The 27770-nt window shown below is 45.0% G+C and overlaps 1 protein-coding gene across 4 annotated transcripts in view; it reads left to right on the forward strand.

The window, feature by feature from the left end:
• LOC132835981 (C-type lectin domain family 10 member A-like) overlaps positions 1-27770 on the forward strand; it is an 88042-nt gene that overhangs the window by 16800 nt on the left and 43472 nt on the right. For all 4 annotated transcript variants that reach the window (XM_060855153.1, XM_060855155.1, XM_060855154.1 and 1 more), the window contains exons 4-6: positions 17435-17509; positions 20602-20676; positions 26022-26096. In XM_060855153.1, the coding sequence (XP_060711136.1) occupies positions 17435-17509; positions 20602-20676; positions 26022-26096 (225 nt within the window). The remainder of the gene's footprint in view (positions 1-17434; positions 17510-20601; positions 20677-26021; positions 26097-27770) is intronic.

The raw sequence follows: 27770 nt of genomic DNA on the forward strand, positions 1-27770 counted from the left end.
TAACTCTTGATTTCCCTGATTAAAAAGCTGCGTTTCTCAGCCTTGAATGTAGTTAACAACCCATCTTCAACAGCCGTCTGCGAGTCATAACCCTCCAGGAGAAAAATTACTCCCCACCTTGTTCCTAAATGGGTATTCCTTTATTCTAACATAATGTACCTCTGGTCCTAGATTCTGTCACAAGGGGAAATCACCAAACCCTTCCACAGCTATCCTGTCAAGTCCAAACCTACCAACTTAGCAAGCAAGTCAACATCCTCATATTACTGCTATCTTGTCATGTCATTTCGTACAGAGACAACGGCAGGGCATTTGTATTAATTGTCGACTGGCTTCAGTTATGAGAAGTCACTGGAATGCCATTCCAGAGGCTTGGATACACTCAGTCAGTCACTCAGGGTGGTTAGAGTCAGGGGGAGAAGACAAATCCTGGTCCTGAGTCTTTCTGCCCCGAGTGTGGGCTGGACCCCTCTTGGGATGAGAGGGGGGAGAGGGCATTAAGGAGGCTGAAAGTGGGTAGCACAGCTGCTGCTGTTGTAGGTGGGAGGTATATGGGCAGTCCGAAAGGCATGTAGTGTTAGTGGTGTCAGGGGTTGGGTTGGATAACAGCGAGTGAGGGAAGATGTTACAGGAAACAGTGAAAGTGGGAGAACATGAGCCCTGGTGGGAGGTGGGTGCAGCGGAAGGCATTGGAGGGAAGGTGTTGGCATTTATGGTGGCAGAATGGAAAAGGACTATAACCTTCCTCGTCTTGAACTGGATCTTTCTCACTATTTCTGCACTAAACCTGAATGATAGCCTCAGATCAGAATGGGATGTTCTGGGTTCATGGCCTCCATTGCAGATCCGAGGGGGTGGGGGGGGGGGGGGGAGGGAGTCCTCTGTTAGGACCTTCAGGTCCCTACCTACAAAGTGGGGCACCTATTTCCACCTGTCCACCATGGCCAGGGCAAATGCCAGATAATGTGCAGGGCAGTTCTAGACTGACACTACTTATCAAGGTACACAGAGAGTTTTTAACAATGGCCCAGGCCCAAAGGGGTGCTCATCTTCTGGGACATAGCTGCTGGGTGGCTGGGGTGGTGTGTGATAAGGTAACACTAGCATTGGATGTGAGGGACACTCCAAAATAAAAGGTCATTAGTTAATAAAGAACATTTGGGAAGATAGAAGGGAAATCTCAGTGGGCTCGCTGCAGTACACTCACCATAGCAAACAAAATGGAGGTTTCAGCCTATCTCTGATCTCCGAACACTTTAATGAAGTGAAACATTGAGTAGCAAATGTGATATACCATAAGGGGCAGTGAGTGACAGGCAATCATTGATTGCATTCAGGAGATGATCCTATAGCAGTGTGAATCCAACTTCCTGTGGGAGACAATTCCACAGGTTCACAACTCCCTGAGGGAAGAAATTCTTCATCATAGAATCATAGAGTAATACAGCTTAGAAACAGGCCTTTTGGCCCAAACTGGTCCATGCTGACCACTCAGCTAATTCCAGTTGTCTGCCTGGTGCTTGGTTTAGCATATCTCATCTGGGCTGCAGAGGAACTTGGAGTGGGAGGATAAACATCCATTGGTTGTGGTCCACTTTGAAGATTTACGAGGATATTGCTGTCGTGGAAATTAAATTGACTTGACTCAATTATTACAAGAGCAAAGAAAGGGTCTTTATTAAAAATCCTGCCGAATTTTGACTCATTACACTAAGTCAGATGCCTCAATGCAAAGAGTACCGAAACATTACACAGAAGCCTGCCTTATGGCGTTCCTTATCAAACTCTCAAGGGCAGAGACTAGGGAAACTCAAGTTGTTATCCCCTCATCCCCTGGTCCTAGACATAACAGTTATTCAGCTTTCACTGAGTTCGACTTGTCGAGTTGAATGCTTTCAGAATTCAAACAGAGATAAGCTAACTGCAGACTTTCATCAAAGCATCGTTTACAAAGATCAGTACAGCATTGATTTGAAGAAAAGCATTCTCTTGAAATTTCACAATAAATGGATAATTAATTTCACACTAAATGGATAATTTTCCATTACATTGCCTTCCTTTTTGTCATTTTATGGCAACAAGGACAACTACAGCAGCAACAACAAAGAAATACAGAGCCGGAATAGCTACACATCAGAAAATGTTTAGGAAACACCAGGCCTTTCCTTAGACACCCCCTGCCCAAAACACCTGCTCTGGTGTGCCCTGTACACATCCCATGTTCACACGTCACACTCGTCAAAGCCATGCTAGGGTGGGGTCCACGCAATGCACCTGCCCTTACGAATAGTCCTACCAGGGCGCTTGCTAAAGGTGTGAGTTGGGGCAGCCCCATATTCACATGAGGCTTTAATCACTACTTGCACTTAATTGGTTCCGGTGCCGTCCGATGTATCCTCAGGCCCAGCTAAACGCTTGCAATGGCTGACGTGGTTCTTTCTGCGATCTTAACTGCTGTCTGTGTTGTGAGGAGCACTTGAAATGGTCCCAGCCACCTCGTCACCTTCCAGTTTCTCCTCCTGAAGTTTTTCACCATTATCCAGTTTCCAGGGTCTAGATCATGTAGCTTCCCTCCTGCTGGTTGGGGTAGTGCTGCTTTCACTTGATTCTGGATTTCAGATAAAAGTGTAAGAATTTTATACAGTAACATAACATCCTGTCAATTTATTTTTTAAGGTACCATTTTCTCTTTCCATTACCCCACCGCTCACTGGGTTGTAGGCACAGTGTTGTCTCGTGTTTATTCCCAAATAATCACTGATCTGCTGTAGGGCATTATTGACAAATGGTGTTCCATTGTCACTACTGAGCCTTTTGGGGATGCCCCATCTCGGGATGAGTCCAGTTAGCAGAGCCTTGGCTACTGCACTGGCACCCTGTTTAGACGTGGGGAACGCTTCCATCCATTTGGAAAACATCAACTATTATCAGACAATACCTTTTCCTTTCGCTGGGCGTTAGTTCAATAAAATCCATCTGTAAATGTTCAAAAGAAGTTTGGGGTTGGGGGTGTGCTGCCTGACTCATCTGTATTCCCCTGCCCCACATTATTAGTGGCACAGATAACACATCATTCACAATACTTCTGGGAGTAATGAGTAAATCCGTGGGTGTACCAGTGTGCCGAAATACTGTGATACATTCCCCCCCCCACCCCTTTTTGACAAATGGTCCTTACCGTGTGTCAGTTTGGCATAAAATGGAAATAACGATCATGGTAGGGTTTACCATTGGGACCACACCATACTCCTTCCCTCACTCTGCATCCTGCTTTTGTCCACTCACACTTTTCTTCCGGTGTGGCCTGTGACTGTAACTCCCGTACGTCTGCTGCTGGGGTACAAATTTTTGTCATACACATGTCAATCTGCTCACTTGGCAGCTGCTGGGCTGCAGTGCTTGCTGGTGAGTCTGCACTTGCATTGCCTTGGAAAATAAAATCATTATTCTTTTGATGTGAGCTTCACATTTACACACAGCGATTGATTTAGGCAATAGGACCGCTTCCAGGAGGTCAGAAATCAGGCCACGGTGTGTGATGGCCTTTTCGGTGGAGGTCAAGATGCCCCTGTGTTTCCACAGGGTTCCAAAATCATGTACAACCCCAAATGTGTATCTGCTCTCGGTGTAAATATTCACTGTGTTTCCCAAGCCAATTTACAGGCCTCAATCAAGGCAATCAGCTCCGCTGCTTGTGATGACAGATGAGAAGGGAGTGGTCCCGCTTCGACTATCTCGTATGTAGTCACTACAGCATACCCAACACAATTCTGGTCCGTCCTTGCTCTTGAATGCTAACCCATCTACAAAAAACTCCGAATCCTGCAAATCTGGTCAAGGGCTGCAAATTTCATTAGTTATAGCAACACAATCATGTGGGTCTCCGTCTCCTTCTGTGGGGAGAAAGCTATCAGGGTTAAGGATGTTACATCACTTTATTGTAATGTTAGGCATCTCCAATAACACAGTATTATATCTGAGCCAACGTGCTGCTGATATGTGTGTGGCCCTTTGCTCGGAAAGCAGTAAGGATACTGCATGTGGGAGCAGAAGGGTTCATTCACCATAGCCGACTATATCCCTGGACTCTATAACAGCCTTTTCAGCTGCAGCCATGACTCGCAGGCATTTAGGCAATCCTGCCGCTACGGGGTCTAGTTTAGATGAAAAATATGCCACCGGCCTCAATCATCCCCCATGATCCTGCAACAGCACAGATGTCGTGCAGCCACGCTTCTCATCCACCGTTTGTACAAAAGGCTTGTTTGGATTCAGAATCCCCAGCGTAGGTGTAGTTTGGAGCGCCTTTTTTAATTCAACAAAGGCACTCTCAGCCCTGGGGTGCACTGCAACGGACTCTGGTTCTGCAAACCTTTGCCATGGGCTATGTCACTTGGGGGAGCCTCAAGGGTTGCAAAATGTGTGATAAATATTCTACAATAGGAGCACATGCCCAAAAAGGATAGTAATTGTTTCTTCAGGTGAGGCTTTGGAATTTGCTGGATTGCTTGAACTCTGTCTTGACCAATAGCCTTCCCTTGTTCAGATATTAAGTGACCTAAGAACTTCACCTGTTGTTGTACAAATTGTAGCTTTGTGAGACTGGCTTTGTGCCAGTCTCTTGCTAGATGGCAGAGCAACGCAAGGATATCCTTCTCACATTGTTCCTTTGTTGGTGCCGCTATCAAGCGATCATCTAGATACTGTAAAAGCGCTGACCCCGGGGTTAGAGCAAGAGTCTCCAGACTCCTGCGCAGAGCCCCATTATATGCGGTGGGGGACTCACAGTAACCTTGACAAAGCCGCGTGAAGGTATATGATTTTCATTTGAATGAAAAAGTGAACCAGAATTGACTATCTGGGTGTATTGGTACACTAAAGAAAGGATTTGCTAAATCTACATCAGAGAACCATTTGCTGTCCGGTGGAATTTGAGCTAATATAGTAGAGGTGTTGGGAACATTTGAGGCACATGGGGAAACGGCATTATTGATTGCCTGCAGGTCTTGAACAAACTTCCATTCCTCTGGTTCACTGGGAATGTTTGCCTTTTTGACCGGATAAATGGGGGTTCTCACCGGTGAGTTTTCACAGGGGATTTTCACTCCAGCCTTTAGGAGGGATCCAAAGACTGGAATAATTCCTTCTATAGCCTCGGGTTTTAACGGGGATTGTGCTCTGCAAGGATGATACTCAGACTTTGGGGTTAACCTTATGGGTTCACAGCCCCATATGAGCCCACATCATGTTTGCCTTTTGCCCACAACTCAGTAGGGACCGTTTTTAATCTTTGGTCTGAGACTTCTATCTTAGAGGAAATGCCAGGCAATCCCCCTAGCTTTTCAGGGCTAGCGGGGGTTACCTGGACTGTCCTATTTGCCTGTGTTAGCCAATTTAGTTTCTTCTTATATGTTCGTATATCTGCACTGAGCCAGATACTCACATTATCCCTAAGACTCAACCTTTCGTTCTTTGTGGCATTAGCACCCATGGTCCCAAATCCTGCCACCTGTCAACAGACGCCTTCGCCAGTGACGCGTGAGGAGCAGAGCCATCCACATCAAATAGATAGGATCTGCTTGCTGTTACAGATACCTTAGATATGTTCACACTGACTGCACATCTGTGATCTCTTCAAAAAATGTGCACAATAACAACTGACCTGGTTTAACCAGTCTCCTGAACCAATCCTTCACCTGGTTTGTCAGGACAGTCATGGTGTATGTGTGCTGTTCAGTGCAGCATATCTCCAGCAAGAAAATCGGTGTTAATAGGATTAACATGGTTGCTTGTTTCCAAGGTGAGTGAATCGCTCACTGAAATTATCGCTCTCTGGCTTAATCGCCACTCATAGACATACATCGGTGTTGTAGGTCATATTTTACAGCCTGCACTGGTAAATCTGCCCTTTGAATTACCTGCAAGCCAGTTGGAGTACTAAGCAAGTCCAACCCCAGTCTCCCTCTGAGATTCCGTCCCATCAGATTTAAAGGACAAAATTTCGATAACAAGGAGGAGAATTGGAATGTTTCCCCATTACTAGTTTCGCACAATAGGATGCGGAAAATCTCTCCCACACCATGACTCCTGATGCATCCACTGTGTTCAGGAACTTTTCACTCATCTTTATTTTCATTGATTGTCTAAACTGGCTTAATTTAAGGACTGAGTGTGTTGCCCCTGTATCTACCAAAAAGGTAACTGATGTACCTTCCACATATAACATAGAGGTAGGCATCAACTTCTATGCATCATTGTGATATTGGACATACTGTCGACACTTCACAATCTCAGCACTCAACATAGAGGTGTGACATGTCTCAGTGCCCATAAGGTTAGTAGAAGAGATTAGCATAAGCAAGCTTTCATTGTCAAGCATAAAGGAAAGAGGCTTACCTGTACCTTGTGGGCTGCCCACTTCCACCTCAGCCTTACCCTGTTAGTCACCCTGTCGCTCAGCCTCCAGGGCCGATTGGGGCTGTCTGTGTGGGCACTGTCTTGCCCAGTGGTCCATTCTCCACAAACAAAGCACCCACCAGATCTACCTCTGCCCGTGCCTCTTCCACGACCTCTTTTTCTGCAGCACCTTCCTCCAACGGCTGGGTGACCATCTTTTATGCTATTTCATTCTTCATTCCATTGATGAAGCTGTTCCTCAGGTGTGCCTCATACGGCGTGATTTCTGCTGCCATTATGTCTTCAGGTGGTCTCAGTCCACCATGGACATTATGGACTTCAGTGAGGTGTGTACGATACTGGGACACTGTCTCACCTTCCCGTTGTTTACATATTACTATTTTGGTCATGTCCATTCATACTGGGAATGCCTCCCTACAGGTGGTTGCCAGCGCTGCAACAAAAGCATTAAAGTCTCCGTTCTCTTCTGCTTGTGGGTTGACTACTCTGGCATGGACATTTACAGCTGGCCACTTATACTTCTCTTGGCCTTCTTGCTTCGATCTGTTGGGGGTACGAGATGCTACCGGTGATTCAGCAGACCCTGAGGCGGGGCCGCTGACTTGGAACCTTCACCAGGCGGATCTCGTAGGGGGGGGCTGCAGGTCTCGGAGGGCAGTCGTCAAGGTCAGGGTCTGAAACAGACTTAAGACACTGTACAGCTTCATTAGGTTATTTTCCCGCACGTGTCTGCATGTGCACTGGTGTATGTACGCGCATGTGATCTTTTACTTAAAATTTCCTTTCTCTGATATCAGCCTCAGCCTTGCACATATTATAAGCACTCCAATTCACCGATTCTATTCTTCTCTTCCTTTTCTCCTTTCTCTCTCTTCCTACCTCGACCTCAACATTTCCAGCTGTCTTTTACTCAAACTTTCTCCGTCCGGAAAACCACATTCCTTGATCCACAATTCTAACTGCTTTACAGACTCTGGGATTGTATTGTATTTTTGGTTGCCCATTCCAAGTCCTGTGTGTATTCTCCCTCTGTTTGCTCTTGCCAGAGTCCATATTTAGTGTAACTAGAAAAGTGTTCAGCTCTCTCTCTCTCTCACACTCTCATAGTACCATTATCTTTCTTCCTTTTGACATGCTTTTTACCTCCAGAGGTCCCCTCTTGCATTGGGCGCGTCCGCCTAATGCCTTGGTTTTCATAAACCAAGAAACCACATACCCGGTATGTCTTAGATGAATCCAACTCAGCCAGCGGTGGTTCTAAGTCTAAAACCATCCTCAACTTTGCTATCTCCTAAACACTCTTCCCTTGGGGTTTTACTCTAACACCATGCAAGAGTTTACTGAACCCTTTTCCTGTTGCATTTATTCTCTTAGAATGAGTCTCTATGTATGATTACTTAAGCCATGACTCCTACCCCGAGTCTATTCGATTTGAACCCCCGGTGCTGGGGCGATCCACAAATTCCCAGTCCTCTCATGCAAAGGGGCCAAATCAGCGCTTGAGATGAAGTGAACGACCTTCAAGGCACTGGCGCCTGCGCCTCCTGGGAATCTTCAGAATCTCACCCAGTATTGGGATCCCGGACAAGCCCCCAGGTTTGCTGTTGTGGAAATTAAATCGCCTTGACTCAATTATTACAAAATTGTTTATTAAAAATCCTGCTGGATTTTGACTCATTACACTAAGTCAGATGCCTCAATGCAAATAGGCATTACCGAAACATTACACAGAAGCCTGCCTTATAGCGTTCCTTATCACACTCTCAAGGGCAAACTCAAGTTGTTATCCTCTCATTCCCTGGTCCTAGACGTAACAGTTATTCAGCTTTCACTGAGTTCGACTATCGCAAGGTCAAGTTGAATGTTTACAGAATTCAAACAGAGATAAGCTAACTGCAGACTTTCATCAAAGCATCGTTTACAAAGATCAGTACAGCATTGATTTGAAGAAAAGCATTCTCTTGAAATTTCACAGTAAATGGATAATTTTCCATTACATTGCCTTCCTTTATATTACTGGCTAGTTTACCCTCAGAATAATTTTCCCTTTATATTACTGGCTAGCTTATCCTCAGATTTAATCTTCCTTCATATTACTGGCAACTTTACCCTCAGATTTAATCATCCTTTATATTACTGGCTAAGCTACTCTCAGATTTATTCTTCTCTCGCCTTATTTCCTTTTCTGTTGTCCTCTGTTGGTTTGTGTAAGCTTTCCAATCCTCTGGTTTCCAACTACCCTTTGTCACATTATTTGTTTTTCTTTTGCTTTTATGCTTTTCCTGACCTCCCTTGTCAGCCATGGTTGCCTCACCCTCCCTGCACTATGCTTTTTCTTCCCTGGGAATGAATCGCTGCTGTTTCTCCTGAATTGCTCCCAGAAACTCCTGCTATTGTTGTTCCACTGTCTTTCCTGCTAGGCCCTCTCCCCATCAATTTTACCCAGCTCCTCCCTCATGCCTCTGTAGTTGCCTTTATTCAGCTGTCCCTCTCAAACTGCAGAATAAATTCAATCATATTATGATCACTGCCTGCAAATGGGTCCTTCACCTTAAGCTCCCTTACTGAGTCTGCCTCGTTGCACAACACTAAATCCAGTATTGCCTGTTCCCTAGTGGGCTCCATCACAAGCTGTTCCAAAAAGCCATCTTACATTCATTCCACAAATCCATTTCCAAATTCACTACAACAATGATTTTCAAAGTCCACCTGCAAATTGAAATCCCCATGATCACTGTAACTTGGCCTTTCCTGCATATCTTTTTTATCTCCTGGTGTATCTTGTGCCCCCAATCTTGGAGGCCTGTACAGAATTCCAAATATATATTTTTTTTAACTTTGCTGTTCCTCAGCTCTACGCACACAGATTCAACACCATCTGTCCCTACTTTGTTTCATACTATTGATTTAATTTCATTTCTTACTAATAATGTAACCCTATCCCCTCTGCCCACCTGCCCATCTTTTCGATAGGATGGGTATACTTGAATATTCAGCTCCCAATCCTGATCCCTTGCAGCCATATCTCCGTGATGCCCACCACGTCATACCTGCCAATTTCGATTTGTGCCACAAGCTCATTGACCATGTTCCTTACACTGCATGCATTCAGATATAACACCTTCAGTCGTGGATTAACCATCCCTTTTCTCATCGTAATTCGTTTGTTCAGCGTGCTTGAAGTTTGACAGCTAACCCTTTCCAAACACTCAATGTGTGTCTGTGCTGGAGATTTTAATATCTTTTTCTGAGTTCTACACTCTTACCTCCTCCTTTAATTTGCGTTTTCTAATCTCCCCTATAACTGAACTCTCCCGCCGCCCCTATTCAGTTTAAAACCCGAGTTAAGTGATTAGCTGAAACTCTGGTCCCAGTACAGTTCTGATGAAGGCCATCCCCTCAGAGCAGGTCCCTTCTTCCCCAACATCCCATGAATTCAAATCCATTTCTCCAACGCCAATCTCTGAGCCTCACATATACTTACTTAGTCTTATTGACCCTGTGCCAACTAACTCGTGGCTCAGTTAGTCATCCAGAGATTATTACCTTTTGGTTCTGCTTTTTAATTTAGCTCCTCACTTTTCATACTCCCTAAGCAGAACCTCTGCCCTAGTTTTATCCATGTCACTGGTAACTGCGTGGACCAAGACCACTTGATCTTTCTCCTCCTACTCCTGTTCCTCTACAGCCCAGATGAGATATCCCAAACCCGAGTATCAGGCAGGCATGTGGAATTAGCTGAGTGGTCAGCATGGACCAGTTAGGGCCGAAGGACCTGTTTCTATGCTGTATTACTCTGTGACTCTATGAGGAAGAATTTCTTCCCTCAGGGAGTTGGACATGTCCCTTGAGGTGAAAGGGATCGTGGGTATGGAGAGAAGTGGGAATGGCATACTGAGACAATAGACAACAGGTGCAGGAGTAGGCCATTCTGCCCTTCGCACCTGCGCCACTATTCAATATGATCATGGATATGATCATGGCTGATCATCCTTAATCATTATCCTGTTCCTGCCTTAGCTCCATAACCCTTGATTCCACTGTCCTTGAGAGCTCTGTCCAAATCTTTTTTAAACAAATCCAGAGACTGAGCCTCCACTGCCCTCTGGGGCAGAGCATTCCACACAGCCACCACTGTCTGGGTGAAGAAGTTTCTCCTCATCTCTGTCTTAAATGGCCTACCCTTTATTTTTAAGCTGTGTCCTCTGATTCAGGACTCATGCATCAGTGGAAACATGTTTCCTGCCTCCAGAGTGTCCAATCCTTTAATAATCTTATACGTCTCAATCAGATCCCCTCTCAGCCTTCTAAACTCAAGAGTATACAAGCCCAGTCACTACAATCTTTCAACATAAGATAGTCCCGCCATTCCAGGAATTGACCTCGTGAACCTACGCTGCACTCCCTCAATAGCCAGAATGTCTTTCCTCAAATTTGGAGACCAGAACTGCACACAATATTCCAGTCTCACCAGGGCCCTGTACAGCTGCAGAAGAACCTTTTTGCTTCTATACTCAATCCCTCTTGTTATGAAGGCCAGCATGCTATTAGCTTTCTTCATGACCTGCTGTACCTGCATGCTTGCCTTCATTGACTGGTGTACAAGAACACCCAGATCTCTTTATACTGCCCCTTGACCCAACTTGACTTCATTTAGGTAGTAATCTGCCCTCCTGTTCTTGCCACCAAAGTGGATAACCATACATTTATCCATATTAAACTGCATCTGCCATGCATCTGTCCACTCACCTAACCTGTCCAGGTCACCCTGTAATCTCCTAACATCCTCCTCACATTTCACCCTGCCACCCAGCTTTGTATAATCAGCAAATCTGCTAATGTTACTATTAATATAATCTTCTATACAATTAATATATTTTGTAAAAAGCTGCGGTTCCAGCACTGATCTCTGCGGTACTCTACTGGTCACCGCCTGCCATTCCGAAAGGGAGCCGTTTATCACTATTCTTTGTTTCCTGTCAGCCAACCAATTGTCAATCCAAGTCAGTACTTTGCCCCCAATACCATGCGCCCTAATTTTGCTTACTAACCTCCTATTTGGGACTTTAACAAAGGCTTTCTGAAAGTCCAGGTACACTACATCCACTGGATCTCCCTTGTGCATCTTCAGAGTTACATCCTCAAAAAATTAAATATGATCAGCCATGATCATACTGAATGGTAAGGCAGGTGCAAAGGGCTGAATGTTACTTACTTTCTATGTTGCTCTGATTCTATTCCCAAGATCCAAGTATGGCAATGCCTCCTTCTACATTGTACTGGATACATATTGCTGTAGGATCATCTCCTGTCTCTCACTGCCCCTTACACTATTAGAATTCCTACAAGCATGATGTCCCTAAAACCATGTGCATTAATTTTACCCACTAGCCTCTTATGTGGGACATTATCAAAAGGGGGTGGCACGGTGGCTCAGTGGTTAGCACTGCTACCTCACAACGCCAGGGACACGGGTTCAATTCCAGACTCGGGCGACTGTGTGGAGTTTGTACATTCTTCCCATGTCTGTGTGTGTTCCCTCTGGGTGTTCCTGTTTCCTCCCACAATCCAAAGATGTGCAGGTTAGGTTAATTGGCCATGCTAAATTGACCATAGTTTTCAGGGATGTGTAGGTTAGGTGTATTAGTCAGGGGTAAATATAGAGTGAAAGGGTCTGGGTGGGTTACTTTCAGAGGGTGGACCTGTTGGGTTGAAGGTCCTGTTTCCACACTATAAGGAAAGCCTTCATGAAATCTCAAAAAACACGTCCATTAGCACACCCTTATCTATTGATTATATCCTCAAAAAAACTTCAGTAGATGCCTTAAACGTGACTTCTTTTTCATAAACCCATGCTGACTTTGTTTAATCCCATTAATGCTTTGCAATTGTTTTGCCATTATGACTTTTATATTAGACTCAAGCATTCTCCACACCATTGACGCTAATACTACCCCAACTTATTTTTCTATTATGGTTTAGTCACCTTTCCTGTTGTATTTTTGTGATAGAAATGAATAATTGTAATTTACATAAATATTTTAAAAAATATTAAGCTCTGCCGATCCACAGCAACCCTTTTAATAACACTTCACAATCCACTATGGCCAACTTGTGCCTGACACCCTCCTGGCTCCTTTGATTCAGATTCAGAACCTGAATTTGAGAATCAACTTCCTCACTCTCCCCCTTAAGGAACCATTTTATAATTTATTGATATTCTTCCCCAATACATCCAACTCAACAAAATTGTTATAAATCCTTTCTCATTGTACTCACATTGAACTCAGATTTCTCCAGTTTCCTCATTTCCCCTCCCCCCACCTTGTCTCAGTCAAATCCCTCGAACTCAGCACCGCCTTCCTAACCTGCAATCTTCTTCCTGACCTCTCCGCCCCCACCCCACTCTGGCCTATCACCCTCACCTTGACCTCCTTCCACCTATCGCATTTCCATCGTCCTTCCCCCAAGTCCCTCCTCCCTACCTTTTATCTTAGCCTGCTGGACACACTTTCCTCATTCCTGAAGAAGGGCTTATGCCCGAAACATCGAATCTCCTGCTCCTTGGATGCTGCCTGACCTGCTGCGCTTTTCCAGCAACACATTTTCAGCTCATTGCACTATACCCAGTCTACCATAACTTGCTGTTTAATCGGCTCCTTAAATGTACTGACATTTTAAAAAACATGCAAACATTCCAGAAAGTCCTCCTCTACAGTATTAACCTTCGGCTGCTACATTCCTGATGAAGGGCTTATGCCTGAAACATCGACACTCCTGCTCCTCGGATATTCCTGACCTTTCCCATGGGCAGACTTTTCAAATCTGACTCTCCAGCATCTGCAGTCCTCACTTGCCCCCTTGTCCAATTGAAATGTAAATTAAAGTCACATACCTGGTGCCCTTTTTGTATGTGTCTCTGATTTCCTGGTTATTGCCTTCCGTTTTATCTCTGCTATTGTTTGGTTGATTGGTTGGGGGTGGGGGGGGGTGGGGGGGGTGCTATAGAGAGCTCCTATTAACATTTCCTGCCCTCAGTGGTCCTGAGCTCCATCTATGAAATTCCACAACTTGATATTCTCAGCCAATATCCAAGGTCACTATTGCATTGATTTACTTTCTTACTGACAATGCCACCCCAACTCTTTTCTTACTTGTCTGTCATTGGTAAATATTAAATAACCATAGAGATTCAGTCACCGAACAGCCATGACCTTGTATTAACAACTACATTACAACTGCTGCGACACTGCTGCTCCTTTAATAAGGTGATGTTGTCCTTGGTCTTTTCTTCGGAGGAGTCAAAAAGGCAGAGGTTCCAATATGTCTGGAAATATCTACTTGAAAAAGTTTTAAAGTGTTTTTTAAACCATTTGTCCAATGAAAGGAGAGTGGCCAGTTCTCCCATTCAGGGTTTGGTTTGCACTTAGCAGTCTGGCTGCTTTTGTTTGCAGCAGCTGCTGGTCAGGTTTTAGCTGACAACCCTGAGAAGCTGCTGGGGACCCAAGGAAACAGCTCCATGCTAATCCTCTTCTCTCTCTCTGGAAGAACCTGGGTTTGATTTTCCCCATTTTTGCGAAAAGGCTGTTAATGGGGATGTTTCAGGAATTTGGAACAGTATCATTAAGTTGCAATGGAGTTGACTGGGTTTCCAAATAGGTTAAGTTGTTCTAAATTCTGTTCTCTTTTGTTTGTGTTTCACTCAGTAGTATGTGAAGGATTTCCGTTTTGTTTAAATTTGAGTGCTTGGGCCAGCTGGGCCCATTCTGGCATTTCTGCCACAAACCTGTTTAAAATAATTAAAAATGTTAGGGTATGGGTACCTTCTTGAAATGTTTGAAGGGGTACGGCCTGGTCCATTACACTGTGTACAGGTAGATCTATTTACACTATTAATGCATCCAGACTCTTGAGAATGCTTTTTGACTGAGACATAATGACATGAGGTTTGTCTTGTTAACCTTGTTAGTCAACTTGATTTTAGTATATACTATAGCTCCACTTCTGCTTCTTACTATCCTGCCTTTTGTTTATTTCCTCCATCCGATATCTGGTCGGCATGGATGGGTTGGATTGAAGGGTCTGTTTCCATGCTGTGCATCTCTATGACTCTGTCTCCCTGCTTGGCTTCCCATCCCTCTGCTACTCTTGCTTTAAATCGTCACGACAACATTATCAGACAGCACCCCACCCCCAATGCCCTGATATAACCGATCCTGCTTATTCCATCTTCTCCAGAAATGGTCCCAACATCCCAGAAATCTGAATCCCTCCAACCTACGCAACCTTTTCAGTCACATATATTCATCTGAGATATGCTTTCACATTTGCCACCATGGGGCATTATTATTGATCTTGAGTTTACTATCTTTGACATCCTAACTTTTAAATTTACATTGTAACTCCTTTAATCAGCTGGAAGGAATTCAAGACTTTTTGAGTTATGTTGCTGGTATATATGTCCCATAATCACTGGATTTTATATAGGTACAGCAGGAGGCCATTCAGCCCCTTGAGCTTACTCTACCATTCAATAAGATCATGGCTGATCTGTGGTCAAACTCCATTTACCTGCCTTGGGCTTGTATCCCATGATAGACAAAATGCGAACATTTTTATCACAAATTTAAATTGCATAATTTAATTAGTATTGGCCACCATTTGAGGAACAATGATTTAGATGCGAGCATAAGAGGTATAGTTAGTAAATTTGCAAATTGACACCAAAATTGGAGGTGTCGTGGACAGCAAAGAGAGATATCTCAGATTACCTCAGGATCTGGACCAGATGGGCCATTGGGCTGAGACGCGGCAGATGGAGTTTAATTCAGATAAATGCGAGGTGCTGCATTTTGGGAAAGCAAATCTTAGCAGGACTTATACACTTAATGGTAAGGTCCTAGGGACTGTTGCTGAACAAAGAGACGTTGGAGTGCAGGTTCATAGCTCCTTGAAAGTGGAGTCGCAGGTAGATAGGATAGTGAAGAAGGCATTTAGTATGCTTTCCTTTATTGGTCAGAGTATTAAGTACGGGAGTTGGGAGGTCATGTTGTGGCTGTACAGGACATTGGTTAGGTCACTGTTGGAATATTGCGTGCAATTCTGGTCTTCTTCTTATTGGAAAGATGTTGTGGAACTTGAAAGGGTTCAGAAACGATTTACAAGGATGTTGCCAGGGTTGTAGGATTTGAGCTACAGGGAGAGGCTGAACAGGCCAGGGCTGTTTTCCCTGGAGCGTTGGAGGCTGAGGGGTGACCTTATAGAGGTTTATAAAATCATGAGGGGCATGGATAGGATAAATAGACAAAGTCTTTTCCCCAGGTTGGGGGAGTCCAGAACTCAAGGGCATGGGTTTAGGGTGAGAAGGGAAAGATATAAAAGAGTCCTAAGGGGTAACCTTTTCACACAGAGGGTGGTCTTGGGCATCTGGATGGGTATATGAATAGGAAGGGCTTGGAGGGATATGGGCCGAGTGCTGGCAGCAGGGACTAGATTGGGTTAGCATATCTGGTCGGCATGGGCAAGTTGGATCAAAGAGTCTGTTTCCGTGCTGCACATCTCTCTGACTCTAAATGAGGGGGTTTTCTGCACATTCAGGTGGAATATCATTGTCCTTACTTTACTTGCCATCAATCTTTCACATACCTGATCACTTGTCTCTCTCAAGCAAATCTCTTGAAAGAAACTTTTCTGCTTGATAGCAAACTGTGATTTTGAAACTCTCCCACTGCATGGATTAACCAATTTTTGACTTTAAGGATAATAAGTCTCATCAGCAATTTGTTTACCACCACTTTTTACCATGTCACGTTCATGAGAATAGGCTAATAATCAATTAGATTAGATTAAATTACTTACAGTGTGGAAACAGACCCTTCGGCCCAACAAGTCCACACCGACCCACCGAAGCGCAACCCACCCATATCCCTACCCCTACATTTACCCCTTACCCAACACTACGGGCAATTTAGCATGGCCAATTCACCTGACCCGCACATCTTTGGACTGTGGGAGGAAACCGGAGCACCCGGAGGAAACCCACGCAGACACTGGGAGAACGTGCAAACTCCACACAGTCAGTCGCCTGAGTCGGGATTTGTTCCTTGTCAATTGATGAACTCTGTTGGTTATGTCACAAAGCTGTTATTTTTTTTAAGGATGCCCCCATGCCCATGGTTTTCTTCAGAGGGGCTGAAACTCACCTCCCGGCTCCGAGGTGGTTACTTTGGTACAGAGACGAAAAAGCATTTTCAGAGGCCTTTTCATTATATGTAAAAAGATGAGACTTAAGAGCAAAGTGGTCATGTTTTAGAAGAAACCTGCATAAGTCAAGCGGGTATGGCCAGCTCTCTAGGTGAATAGTTCAGTCCAGAACTAGGGGGAGTTCAGCTGTGCTCTATGGAGGAACAGACTGCTAGACTCTCTCTCCTTCTGCCCTTCTAACTTTGACCTGTCAGCTTTTGTTTCATTTTTTGGCTCTGTGTGGAAGTGGTTTGCTAATTGGAACTATTGTGTATATGCGGAACAGCATAATTAAGTCTAGTTTGGATACACTGACATCTGCAAGGGTTGTTTATTCTGTTCTTTGTGTTTCATTGTAATTTTGTTAATACATTTTTATCTGTTTTAAAACCTGGTAGTCAACCTAGTTAACTTACTCCGGGGAATTTTCATTTCATACTTAATGAAACAAGTTGTAAAGTTATGGGATGGGCTTCCTACTTTAGTTCTGAGTAGTCTGGCCTCGTCCTTAACAGTTAGTTGATTCAAAACTGTGAAGCAGGTTATAAGTTATAAAGCAGATATCACAACAGGGCAACTGTTGTGCATGTGTGTGTGTGCAGCTTGTAATCCTAGACCAGAATCATTAGCAGTAGACTCACAACATTGTGTACAGATGGGGTCCTTAAAGGCAAGATAAATTGACAAGTTTACCATGTAATTTTCTCCCTGTGGGATATGAGAGACATATTAAACTTTATACTGATGTGTGAATTATCATCTGTTTCCTTTTCAGTTACACAGCTGTTCACCATCATGAAAATGTTAGAAACTGACTTCAAGATGGGTCTAGCCCAATTGCAACACAACGGTGAGTGGGTGTGACTGATCGTCATGTCTCCACAATGTAGAGAGCCCAATTTGTCAGAGGATCCAGTCATTCTCTTGACACTCACTTTGAGACTGGGCTGAAATCCTTTCGATTCAGGAGGGTTGCAGTTCCATCTGTTGATAGTGTAAAGGAGGATGGTCCTGTTTGTGTGACAGTTACTGGAGTAAGCATTCAGTGTTATGACCAGGGTTTAGTTTGTGTCAGGAACGAAAGTCTAACAGTTAATCAGTACAGTTATAGTGCTATGTAATTAATCATTCCAGTCTGACTCTGGACAATAAAAATTTGTGACAAATGAAGCTGTTATATCCAAACCACACTGTCCTCTTGAAAAACAAAATCAAAACTTGATGGGAAAAATTAACACGTCTGGCAGCATGTGTGGACAGAAAGCAGGGTTAATATTTTCATTTAAAAAGTGAGGTCTGCAGATGCTGGAGATCAGAGCTGAAAATGTGTTGCTGGTTAAAGCGCAGCAGGTCAGGCAGCATCCAAGGAACAGGAAATTCGACGTTTTGAGCTAAAGCCCTTCATCAGGAATGAGGAAAGTGTGTCCAGCAGGCTAAGATAAAAGGTAGGGAGGAGGGACTTGGGGGAGGGGCGATGGAGATGTGATAGGTGGAAGGAGGTCAAGGTGAGGGTGATAGGCCGGAGTGGGGTGGGGCGGAGAGGTCAGGAAGAAAATTGCAGGTTAGGAGGGCGGTGCTGAGTTCGAGGGAATCGACTGAGACAAGGTGGGGGGAGGGGAAATGAGGAAACTGGAGAAATCTGAGTTCATCCCTTGTGGCTGGAGGGTTCCCAGGCAGAAGATGAGACGCCCTTCCTTCAACCGTCGTGTTGTTATGTTCTGACGATTGAGGAGTCCAAGGACCTGCATGTCCTTGGTGGAGTGGGAGGGAGAGTTAAAGTGTTGAGCCACGGGGTGGTTGGGTTGGTTGGTCCGGGCGTCCCACAGGTGTTCCCTGAAGCGTTCCGCAAGTAGGCAGCTCGTCTCCCCAAATATAGAGGAGGCCACATCGGTGCAGTGGATGCAACAGTTGATGTGTGTGGAGGTACAGGTGAATTTGTGGCAGATATGGAAGGATCCCTTGGGGCCTTGGAGAGAAGTAAGGGAGGAGGTGTAGGCGCAAGTTTTGCATTTCCTGCGGCTGCAGGGGAAGGTGCCGGGAGTGGAGGTTGTGTTGGTGGGGGGTGTGGACCTGACGAGGGAGTCACGAAGGGAGTGGTCTTTGCGGAATGCTGATAGGGGAGGGGAGGGAAATATATGCCTGGTGGTGGGGTCCGTTTGGAGGTGGCGGAAATGACGGCGGATGATATGCTGTATACGGAGGTTGGTGGGGTGGTAGGTGAGAACCAGTGGGGTTCGGTCCTGGTGGCGGTTGGAGGAGCGGGAAGTGGAGGAGATGCGGTGGAGGGCATCGTCGATCACGTCTGGGGGGAATCTGTGGTCCTTGAAGAAGGAGGCCATCTGGGCTGTACGGTATTGGAACTGGTCCTCCTGGGACCAGATGCTGCGGAGACAAAGGAATTGGGAATATGGGATGGCGTTTTTACAGGGGGCAGGGTGGGAGGAGGTGTAGTCCAGGTAGCTGTGGGAGTCAGTCGGTTTATAGTAGATGTCTGTGTTGATTTGGTCGCCCGAGATAGAAATGGAAAGGTCTAGGAAGGGGAGGGAGGAGTCTGAGACAGTCCAGGTGAATTTGAGGTCGGGATGGAAGGTGTTGGTAAAGTTGATGAACTGTTCAACCTCCTAGTGGGAGCACGAGGCAGCGCCGATATAGTCATCGATGTAGCGGAGGAAAAGGTGGAGGGTGGTGCCAGTGTAGTTGCAGAAGATGGACTGTTCCACATATCCTACAAAGAGACAGGCATAGCTGGGGCCCATGCGGGTGCCCATGGCAACTCCTTTAGTTTGGAGGAAGTGGGAGGATTGGAAAGAGAAGTTGTTCAGGGTGAGGACCAGTTCAGTCAGTCGAAGGAGGGTGTCAGTGGAAGGGTACTGGTTGGTGCGGCGGGAAAGGAAGAAGCGGAGGGCTTTGAGTCCTTCGTGGTGGGGGCTGGAGGTGTACAGGGACTGGATCTGAGACAGTCCAGGTGTCTCACTGGAATATTTTCATTCCAGTGACCCTTCTTCAGAACAGTGCTTCTGTGTTTTTAGGTCCTGGTTACAGTTTGTTGAGTTGCTTGGAGTGAATTAGAAACCTCCCGGACTCTGCCTCAGCTGGACAGGAGAGCAGGGCCTTTGAAATTTCCATGCTCTGTCTTGTGGTGTGATGTCAGTCCTTAATCCCTACACTGTAGACCCACCATGTCCCATCAGCTCACCTCTGTTCTGTCTCACTACTTCACTGTGTGACATTACTGCCTCTCTCCTGCACCCTCAGCGCTTATAGAATACTGGCAGAGGATCCTAATGTTGTAGCTTCCCTGGGACAGTGGGATTGAATAGAATAAAACAAATTGTACAGCACATGTTTTCAGTACTGCAGTTGTTATATTGTCAGTTCCTGCAGCCTTTGCTGCACTGAGTGCTCTCAGCTGTCTCTCAAAATCACATGGAGTGAATCGGATTAGGTGAAGATGGGCCTGTGTGAGGCTGGGCCTGTTGGGATGTCACCCATTCGGTTTATCAGGATGAAGATTGTTGTGAAATCCTCAGTCCTGCATTTTGAATTCACATTTTATGTATTTGGACTGCTCCAATATTTCAGATGGGCATGTTCATCAGAATGGGCTAATAATGAATTGTTACGTGTCAATTGATTAACTCTGTTGGTTAGTTTATTTAAAACAGTAAAGCAGGTTATAAGTTATAAAGCAGACATCACAACAGAGCAACTACAGTGTCTGTGTGTGTGTGTGTGTGTGTGTGTGTGTGTGTGTGCGCGCGCACAGCTTGGAAACCCAGAGCAGAATCACTAGCAGCAGATTAACAACATTGTGTACACATGGGGTCATAAACAGCAAGATACACAGGTAAGTTTACCATGTAATTTTCTCCCTGTGGGATTTGAGAAACATACACTATTAAACATTATGCTGATATGTGAATTATCATGTTTCCTTTTCAGTTACAGTGCTGTCCAGTGACATGAAAACATTAGAAACTGACTTCAAGATGGATCTAGCCCAAGTGCAAAATAACGGTGAGTGGTCTTGACTGATCACCCCATGTCTCCAATTCAAAGAGTTCACCAATTTCTCAGAGGGTCTGATCATTCTCTCCACACTCACTCTAAGGCTGGGCTGAATCATAGAGTCATAGAGATGTACAACATGGAAACAGACCCTTCGGTTCAACCCATCCATGCTGGCCAGATATTCCAACCCAATCTAGTCCCACCTGCCATCACCCGGGCCATATCCCTCCAAACCCTTCCTATTCATATATCCATCCAAATGCCTCTTAAATGTTGCAATTATCCCAGCCTCCACCACATCCTCGGCAGCTCATTCCATACATGTACCACTCTCTGTGTGAAAACGTTGCCCCTTAGGTCTCTTTTATATCTTTCCCCTCTCACCCTAAGCTTGTGCCCTCTATTTCTGGACTCCCCGACACCAGGGAAAATACATTGTTTATTTATCCTATCCATGCCCCTCATAATTTTGTACACCTCTATAAGGTCACCCCTCAGCCTTCAACGCTCCAGGGAAAACAGCCCCAGCTTGTTCAGCCTCTCCCTGTAGCTCAAATCCTCCAAAGTGGAGTTGCAGGTAGATAGGATAGTGAAGAAGGCGTTTGGTATGCTTTCCTTTATTGGTCAGAATATTGAGTACAGGAGTTGGGAGATCATGTTGCGGCTGCACAGGACATTGGTTAGGTCATTGTTGGAATATTGCATGCAATTCTGGTCTCCTTCCTATCGGAAAGATGTTGTGAAACCTGAAAGGGTTCAGAAAAGATTTACAAGGATGCTGCCAGGGTTAGAGTCATAGAGATGTACAGCATGGAGACAGACCCTTTGGTCCAACCCGTCCATGCCGACCAGATATCCCAACCCAATCTAGTCCCACCGGCCAGCGCCTGGCCCATATCCCTCCAAACCCTCCTTATGCCCTCTATTTCTGGACTCCCGACCCCAGGGAAAATATTTTGTTTATTTATCCTATCCATGCCCCGCATTTTGTAAACCTTTATAAGGTCACCCCTCAGCCTCCGGTACTCCAGAGAAAACAGCCCCAGCCAGTTCAGCCTCTCCCTGTTGCTCAAACCCTCCTACCCTGGCAGTATCCTTGTAAATCTTTTCTGAACCCTTTCAGGTTTCACAACATCTTTCCGATAGGAAGGAGACCAGAATTACATGTAATATTCCAACAGTGACCTAACCAATGTCCTGTACAGCCACAACATGACCTCCCAACTCCCGTACTTAATACTCTGACCAATAAAGGAAAGCATACCAAACGCCTTCTTCACTATCCTATCTACCTGCGACTCCACTTTCAAGGAGCTATGAACCTGCACTCCAACGTCTCTTTGTTCAGCAACAGTCCCTAGGACCTTACCATTAAGTGTATAAGTCCTGCTAAGATTTGCTTTCCCAAAATGCAGCACCTTGCATTTATCTGAATTAAACTCTATCTGCCACTTCTCAGCCCATTGGCCCATCTGGTCCAGATCCTGTTGTAATCTGAAGTAACCTTCTTCGCTGTCCACTACACCTCCAATTTTGGTGTCATCTGTAAACTTACTAACTGTACCTCTTATGCTTGCATCCAAATCATTTATATAAATGATGAAAAGTAGAGGACCCAGCACCGATCCTTGTGGCACTCCACTGGTCACAGGCCTCCAGTCTGAAAAACAACCATCCAGAACCACCCTCTGTCTTCTACCTTTGAGCCAGTTCTGTATCCAAATGGCTAGTTCTCCCTGTATTCCATGAGACCTAACCTTGCTAATCAGTCTCCCATGTGGAACCTTGTCAAACACCTTACTGAAGTCCATATAGGTCACATCTACTGCTCTGGCCTCATCAATCATCTTTGTTACTTCATCAAAAACTGAATCACGTTTGTGAGACATGATTTCCCATGCACAAAGCCATGTTGTCGATCCCGAATCAGTCCTTGCCTTTCCAAATACATGTACATCCTGTCCCTCAGGATTCCCTCCAACAACTTGCCCACCACCGAGGTCAGGCTCACCGGTCTATAGTTCCCTGGCTTGTCTTTACCGCCCTTCTTAAACAGTGGCACCACGTTTGCCAGTCTTCTGGCACCTCACCTGTGACTATCGATGATACAAATATCTCAGCAAGAGGCCCAGCAATCACTGCTCTAGCTTCCCACAGAGTTCTAGGGTACACCTGATCAGGTCCTGGGGATTTATCCACCTTTAACCATTTCAAGACATCCAGCACTTCCTCCTCTGTAATATGGACATTTTGCAAGATGTCACCATATATGTCCCTACAATCTGTATCTTCCATATCATTTTCCACAGTAAATACTGATGCAAAATATTCATTTAGTATCTCCCCCATTTTATGTGTCTCCAAACATAGGCTGCTTGCTGATCTTTGAGGGGGCCTATTCTCTCTCTAGTTACCCATTTTGTCCTTAATATATTTGTAAAAACCATTTAAATTCTCCTTAATCCTATTTGCCAAAGCTATCTCATTTCCCTGTTTTGCCCTTCTGATTTCCCTCTTAAGTATACTCTACTTTCTTTATACTCTTCTAAGGATTCACTCGATCTATCCTGTCTATACCTGACATATGCTTCCTTGTTTTTCTTAACCAAACGCTCAATTCCTTTTGATTCAGGTGTTCTTGTGTGGTTCCGTTGGGAATTCTCAGACATTGATCCCCAGATAAAAGAACAATGGATACATCTATGCCTGGCTAATTTAATGTGGGGATTGATGGCGAATGGAGTTTGGCTGCTCCCATGAGAAACTGCTGCAGCAATGTGCTGGGGTGGAGACATCATTAAACGTCAAAGTTAGTGAATGGAGGGAAAGCATTTGTGATTGACTGTTGGGAAATGTGAGCCAATCGAATGTTTGTGTTTGGAGGATAGTCAGTGTTCTGGTGGAACAGATAATTTATCCTGAATTGCCTTTCTGTAACATTGCTCATGGTAAATTAGATTAAAGCTACAGTGCTTTTACTGTCAACAGGAACATTCTGAGCTGCAGAAAGCAATCACACTGGTAAAGGATGCAGATAGGACAGGGATACTTATGATATGAGTCAGAAAAGAAAAATCTGCATAAAGCGACTGTCTTTCTCTCTGTTCCTATTCCGACTCCTTGTAGTGTGATGTACATGATCAGAACACAGACATATTTATATTTTTCTATTAAGATTTGTGAATGTTATCAGAATTACCATTCTGTTTTGAAAGTAAATCTGCAGGACGATGATGATGTCCTTTTGGAGAAAGATCATTGTGTGCTCTAAACTGTTGTTGTAGCTCTTTCAGTTACAGGATTGTCTGAGAAGAAAAACAGATCACTTGATAAACTCCGAGGTAATGTTTATCAACTGGAGAAATGTCTATTTAAAAGTCAAAACTATTGGGATGGTTGCCCAGGTGGATTGGTAATACTGTCCAGGTCCAGATTCCATCTCCTCCAGTTTTATATGCCTGATGAGGGGAACCATCTTCTGGGAGGCTAAGCTATCAAACCCGTGTATTATTATTTTCAGGATCTCTACAGGGCAACACCTCTCACCTTCTGTATCGTCCCCATGAATGTTTCACACATATTCTCCAGTGCCTCTGCATCGCTTATCTAAAATGGGGTCAGAGCTGTTCATCGATTTTGGACGGGAAACTGCCATGGAGAATTTAAATGAGGTGCTCTGGCCTCATTCTGAGCTTCCATTGGGAGATTTTCTCAGAACTTGTGCCCTGACAGACCCAAACACAGCTTCAGTTATTTATTTAAGGTCAGGTCTGACTAATTAGAGGGTTATCTATGTTTGAAGGATTAAATGATGAGGACAAGATGTTACCAGAGGAAACTAAACTTGGTTCATCAGTGTGCTGCTCAAGGCAGCAGGAACCTGCTAGCACCTCCCCAGGCTGGGTCACTCCCGCACACTGCATCAATGATCTCTGATGTAGATCATTGAGGTCTTCAATTATAAAACCAGGTGAAATGCTGCTTTAGACTTTAGTATCAGGATAAGATTTAGCTGAATGAAAGCTGCAGGATCCTATTCAGCTCTATATTACATTTAATTTCTGATCAACTGGATTTAAAGTGTTCACTCATCAACAGAACAGACCAACCAGACAGATAATTTGGGTCAATTAGTCATGTGAGAATTTCTACTGCAGTCCTCAACATTAACCTCGGTCTTCACAAAAGCTCATGGCCCCACTGGCCTAATGGATCAGGTACTGGTATTCTAAGCCAGGGATTGTGGGATCAGGTTTCATCTGGGGTGGTCTTAGCAATATGCTGAACCACTTGCAGATTTGGCTTATGTTAAGATGAGGCATGAAGGCTCAGCTAGGGTGCTTGACAGATAAAGGTTAGCCAGAAAGGACCTGAAGAGAGTGTTAAGAAGAGCCACGAAGGGACATGAGAAGCCTTTGGCAGGTAGGATCAAGGAAAAGCCTAAAGCTTTCTGTAGGTATGTCAGGATTAAAAGAATGACGAGTGTAAGATTAGGGTCAGTCAAGGACAGAAGTGGAGTCCGAAGAGAAAGGGGAAGCACGAAAAGAATGTTTTTCATCAGTATTCACTCAGGAAGAAGACAATGTTGTCACGTAGAAAACTGAGATTCACAGTTTCACAGATGAGACTCCTAGCCAAAGTGGTCATGTTTTAGAAGAAACCTGTATCAGTCAAGCGGGTATGGCCAGCTCTCTAGGTGAATAGTTCAGTCCAGAACTAGGGGGAGTTCAGCTGTGCTCTGTGTAGGAACATTCTATCTCTCCTTCTGCCCTTCTAACTTTGTCCTGTCAGCTTTTGTTTCATTTTTTTGCTCTGTGTGGAAGTGGTTTGCTAATTGGAACTATTGTGTATATGCGGAACAGCATAATTAAGTCTAGTTTGGATACACTGAGATCTGCAAGTGTTGTTTATTCTGTTCTTTGTGTTTCATTGTAATTTTGTTAATACATTTTTATCTGTTTTAAAACCTGGTAGTCAACCTAGTTAACTTACTCCGGGGAATTTTCATTTTATACTTAACGAAACAAGTTGTAAAGTTATGGGATGGGCTTCCTACTTTAGTTCTGAGTAGTCTGGCCTCGTCCTTAACAGTTAGTTGATTCAAAACTGTGAAGCAGGTTATAAGTTATAAAGCAGATATCACAACAGGGCAACTGTTGTGCATGTGTGTGTGTGCAGCTTGTAATCCTAGACCAGAATCATTAGCAGTAGACTCACAACATTGTGTACAGATGGGGTCCTTAAAGGCAAGATAAATTGACAAGTTTACCATGTAATTTTCTCCCTGTGGGATATGAGAGACATATTAAACTTTATACTGATGTGTGAATTATCATCTGTTTCCTTTTCAGTTACACAGCTGTTCACCATCATGAAAATGTTAGAAACTGACTTCAAGATGGGTCTAGCCCAATTGCAACACAACGGTGAGTGGGTGTGACTGATCGTCATGTCTCCACAATGTAGAGAGCCCAATTTGTCAGAGGATCCAGTCATTCTCTTGACACTCACTTTGAGACTGGGCTGAAATCCTTTCGATTCAGGAGGGTTGCAGTTCCATCTGTTGATAGTGTAAAGGAGGATGGTCCTGTTTGTGTGACAGTTACTGGAGTAAGCATTCAGTGTTATGACCAGGGTTTAGTTTGTGTCAGGAACGAAAGTCTAACAGTTAATCAGTACAGTTATAGTGCTATGTAATTAATCATTCCAGTCTGACTCTGGACAATAAAAATTTGTGACAAATGAAGCTGTTATATCCAAACCACACTGTCCTCTTGAAAAACAAAATCAAAACTTGATGGGAAAAATTAACACGTCTGGCAGCATGTGTGGACAGAAAGCAGGGTTAATATTTTCATTTAAAAAGTGAGGTCTGCAGATGCTGGAGATCAGAGCTGAAAATGTGTTGCTGGTTAAAGCGCAGCAGGTCAGGCAGCATCCAAGGAACAGGAAATTCGACGTTTTGAGCTAAAGCCCTTCATCAGGAATGAGGAAAGTGTGTCCAGCAGGCTAAGATAAAAGGTAGGGAGGAGGGACTTGGGGGAGGGGCGATGGAGATGTGATAGGTGGAAGGAGGTCAAGGTGAGGGTGATAGGCCGGAGTGGGGTGGGGCGGAGAGGTCAGGAAGAGGATTGCAGGTTAGGAGGGCGGTGCTGAGTTCGAGGGAATCGACTGAGACAAGGTGGGGGGAGGGGAAATGAGGAAACTGGAGAAATCTGAGTTCATCCCTTGTGGTTGGAGGGTTCCCAGGCAGAAGATGAGACGCCCTTCCTTCAACCGTCGTGTTGTTATGTTCTGACGATTGAGGAGTCCAAGGACCTGCATGTCCTTGGTGGAGTGGGAGGGAGAGTTAAAGTGTTGAGCCACGGGGTGGTTGGGTTGGTTGGTCCGGGCGTCCCACAGGTGTTCCCTGAAGCGTTCCGCAAGTAGGCAGCTCGTCTCCCCAAATATAGAGGAGGCCACATCGGTGCAGTGGATGCAACAGTTGATGTGTGTGGAGGTACAGGTGAATTTGTGGCAGATATGGAAGGATCCCTTGGGGCCTTGGAGAGAAGTAAGGGAGGAGGTGTAGGCGCAAGTTTTGCATTTCCTGCGGCTGCAGGGGAAGGTGCCGGGAGTGGAGGTTGTGTTGGTGGGGGGTGTGGACCTGACGAGGGAGTCACGAAGGGAGTGGTCTTTGCGGAATGCTGATAGGGGAGGGGAGGGAAATATATGCCTGGTGGTGGGGTCCGTTTGGAGGTGGCGGAAATGACGGCGGATGATATGCTGTATACGGTGGTTGGTGGGGTGGTAGGTGAGAACCAGTGGGGTTCGGTCCTGGTGGCGGTTGGAGGAGCGGGAAGTGGAGGAGATGCGGTGGAGGGCATCGTCGATCACGTCTGGGGGGAATCTGTGGTCCTTGAAGAAGGAGGCCATCTGGGCTGTACGGTATTGGAACTGGTCCTCCTGGGACCAGATGCTGCGGAGACAAAGGAATTGGGAATATGGGATGGCGTTTTTACAGGGGGCAGGGTGGGAGGAGGTGTAGTCCAGGTAGCTGTGGGAGTCAGTCGGTTTATAGTAGATGTCTGTGTTGATTTGGTCGCCCGAGATAGAAATGG

This window comes from Hemiscyllium ocellatum, chromosome 45, assembly GCF_020745735.1.
Source record: "Hemiscyllium ocellatum isolate sHemOce1 chromosome 45, sHemOce1.pat.X.cur, whole genome shotgun sequence".
In the NCBI taxonomy this organism is placed as follows: domain Eukaryota; kingdom Metazoa; phylum Chordata; class Chondrichthyes; order Orectolobiformes; family Hemiscylliidae; genus Hemiscyllium; species Hemiscyllium ocellatum.